Source organism: Corvus brachyrhynchos, unplaced genomic scaffold, assembly GCF_000691975.1.
Source record: "Corvus brachyrhynchos isolate BGI_N302 unplaced genomic scaffold, ASM69197v1 scaffold130, whole genome shotgun sequence".
Classification (NCBI taxonomy): Eukaryota; Metazoa; Chordata; class Aves; order Passeriformes; family Corvidae; genus Corvus; species Corvus brachyrhynchos.
Genome location: NW_008236193.1, coordinates 1,127,859 through 1,130,458, shown reverse-complemented (window position 1 = coordinate 1,130,458; position 2,600 = coordinate 1,127,859). Strand labels below are relative to the sequence as shown.

At 60.7% G+C, this 2,600-nt stretch overlaps 1 protein-coding gene across 1 annotated transcript in view; it reads left to right on the top strand.

Moving 5' to 3' along the window:
- APBA3 (amyloid beta precursor protein binding family A member 3) overlaps positions 1-2,600 on the top strand; it is a 6,620-nt gene that overhangs the window by 2,433 nt on the left and 1,587 nt on the right. Inside the window, exons 6-9 of the mRNA XM_017739408.1 lie at positions 372-491; positions 836-1,015; positions 1,210-1,422; positions 1,945-2,064. Of these exons, the coding sequence (XP_017594897.1) occupies positions 372-491; positions 836-1,015; positions 1,210-1,422; positions 1,945-2,064 (633 nt within the window). The remainder of the gene's footprint in view (positions 1-371; positions 492-835; positions 1,016-1,209; positions 1,423-1,944; positions 2,065-2,600) is intronic.

The window sequence follows — 2,600 nt, the reverse complement described above, 5'->3', positions numbered from 1 at the left end:
CCAAGGGCTCCCAGCCCAGCCCAGCTACAACTCCCACATCCTTTGGGGATGAGCCAGAGATCTCTGCTCTGCCAGTCACTGAGACAACGGCCCCTCTCTGCCTGGGAAAAGCTGGGGCTGCCCGTGCCAGCCCCTAGGGTAAGCACCACGGGTTCATCACAGGCAGCACAGTTCCAATGTGCTCCTTTCGTCCCTGACCCTGCGCCAGCAGCTGCTTGTTTAACCACACCACACACGCTGGGAGAGCTTCCTGGGGAAAAGGGGGAAAAAAAAAGAATCAAACTTAGGAGGCATTCAAGCCAACCTCATTTTAATCTATTTTTTGTGTTAAATTATCCAACTGAGGGAGCGGGAGAGAGACCATCTCCTACATTGCCGACATCGGCTCCCTTGTGGTGCTCATGGCACGCCGGAAGCTGCCGCGGCGCTCGGAGGTGGCAGAGGAGAAGCGGCTCTACAAGATGATCTGCCACGTCTTCCACTCGGCTGATGTGAGGCAACACACGGGTCCCTGGGGTGGGCGGGTCACCTTTGGGACCTGAGCCCCATCCCAGTGTAATAACTGGGTGTTCTGGGCTGGGGCTGCAGCAGAGACCCCTCCCTCCCCACAAGGGAGAGGGCAGGAGCCCAGCCTGAGCATCTCTGTGACACGCAGAGGCCCAGCGAGCAAAGTGGAGGGGAGGGTTGGCTCCGTACAGGGGCCCATTCAGGCAGGGAAGGAGCCAGGATGCCCTGGAGCTCCCAGGGACAGTTGCTGTGCTGGGCACTGCAGGGCACTGGGAGCTGTTGCCTCCAGCCCTGAGCCATGGGCAGGAACAGCCCTTTTGTTCCCCAGGCGCAGGTCATTGCCCAGGCCATCGGGCAGGCGTTTGGCGTGGCCTACCAGCGCTTCCTGGAGGCCAACAGCATCGACCCGAGTGAGCTGAGCCCACGCCAGTATAGCCGTGCCCTCGAGGACCAGGAGCAGTACAACGCAGAGCTGACCCACTTCTCCCGGCAGGAGAACTGCAAGGACGTAAGAGCTGCTCCGGGGGGCGGGTACAGTGTGGGGAACTCACTGGCACCTCTGTGTCATCCGCTCCATGTCTGAGGTGCTCCCTACAAAACCGGACCCCATCCCAGCCAGCTGTGAGCGCAGCTGTGGGCTGGGACACGTGCTTCACAACTCTGGTGGAGGTTACAACTGTAACCCACCTGTTCCTCCCCCAGGTCTGCATCCGGAAGCAGAAGGGGGAGATCTTGGGCATTGCCATTGTGGAGTCGGGCTGGGGCTCCATCCTGCCCACCGTGGTCATCGCCAACCTGATGCACGGGGGCCCTGCGGAGCGGTCAGGCGAGCTGAGCATTGGGGACCGCCTCATGTCGGTCAACGGGACCAGCCTGGTGGGGCTGCCCCTGGGCACCTGCCAGAGCATCATCCGGGTGAGCTGGGGCAGGGTGACCTGCCTCACCCCAGGAGGGAGATGGGGACTGGCCTGAATGATCTGGGAGCGTCTGTGACACCAGGATTCCCCTGGGGACCTCAGGTGTGGAGGCAGGTGTGCAGAGGTCATGCTTGTCCTGCAGGCTGTGACAGGTCCCGCTCAGTGCTTGGGAGGAAGGCAGGGACAAAGCTGGGGACTGTACTTGCTGTGGCCCTGCCTGAGGAGGGGGGGGGAGGAGGAGGCAGGCAGCTGTCCTGGAGGGAACCTGTTGCATCATCTATCTCTCGGAAAGGAGCTGGAAGCAAGGGCAGCATAGCCTCAGGGGCAGGGATGTCTTGGGCTGGATTTGTAAGTTCTTGTCCCTGGATTTGTATTTGCAGTATCCCTTTGTGTGCTTCAGTTTACCCATTGAAAGCAGGTTGCTAATCCTCAGCCCTCACATGAGCAATTTGGCTGCATTGTCCCTCAACCAGTCTGAATAGCTCTCCAAAATCTGACCAAGCCCCATCCCCCCTTCCAGGAGGTGAAGCACCAGACTGAGGTGACACTGAACATTGTGCACTGTCCCCCTGTCACCACAGCTGTCATCCGACGCCCTGACTCCAAGTACCAGCTGGGCTTCTGCGTTGAGAACGGTGTGGTGAGTGCCCGTGGGATGGGAACTGGGCCAGGGTCTACCTGAGGGACAGGCAGAGCTGGCTGTGTCCAGGGAGCAGCCCCCAGCTCCCACACTCCATGTGCCTGCCTGGGCCAAGGGGTCACAGGGCTCTGCTGTGCACAGCAAAAGGCTCTTCACAGCCTGTCTGCAGCACCAGTGGTTGTATCCCTCTCCCTGGTGCTCTGTAGCTGTTTGCTTTTGGGGTGGTGGCTTCTTCCTGGCTTTCTGGGCATGACCCCAGGGCCAGTTGTTGCTGTGCCCCCAGCTCCCACACTCCATGTGCCTGCCTGGGCCAAGGGGTCACAGGGCTCTGCTGTGCACAGCAAAAGGCTCTTCACAGCCTGTCTGCAGCACCAGTGGTTGTATCCCTCTCCCTGGTGCTCTGTAGCTGTTTGCTTTTGGGGTGGTGGCTTCTTCCTGGCTTTCTGGGCATGACCCCAGGGCCAGTTGTTGCTGTCCCCAGTGCCCCAGCCACTCCCTGCCGTGGGCTCTCCCGTGGCTGGGTTGGGGAGGCCGAG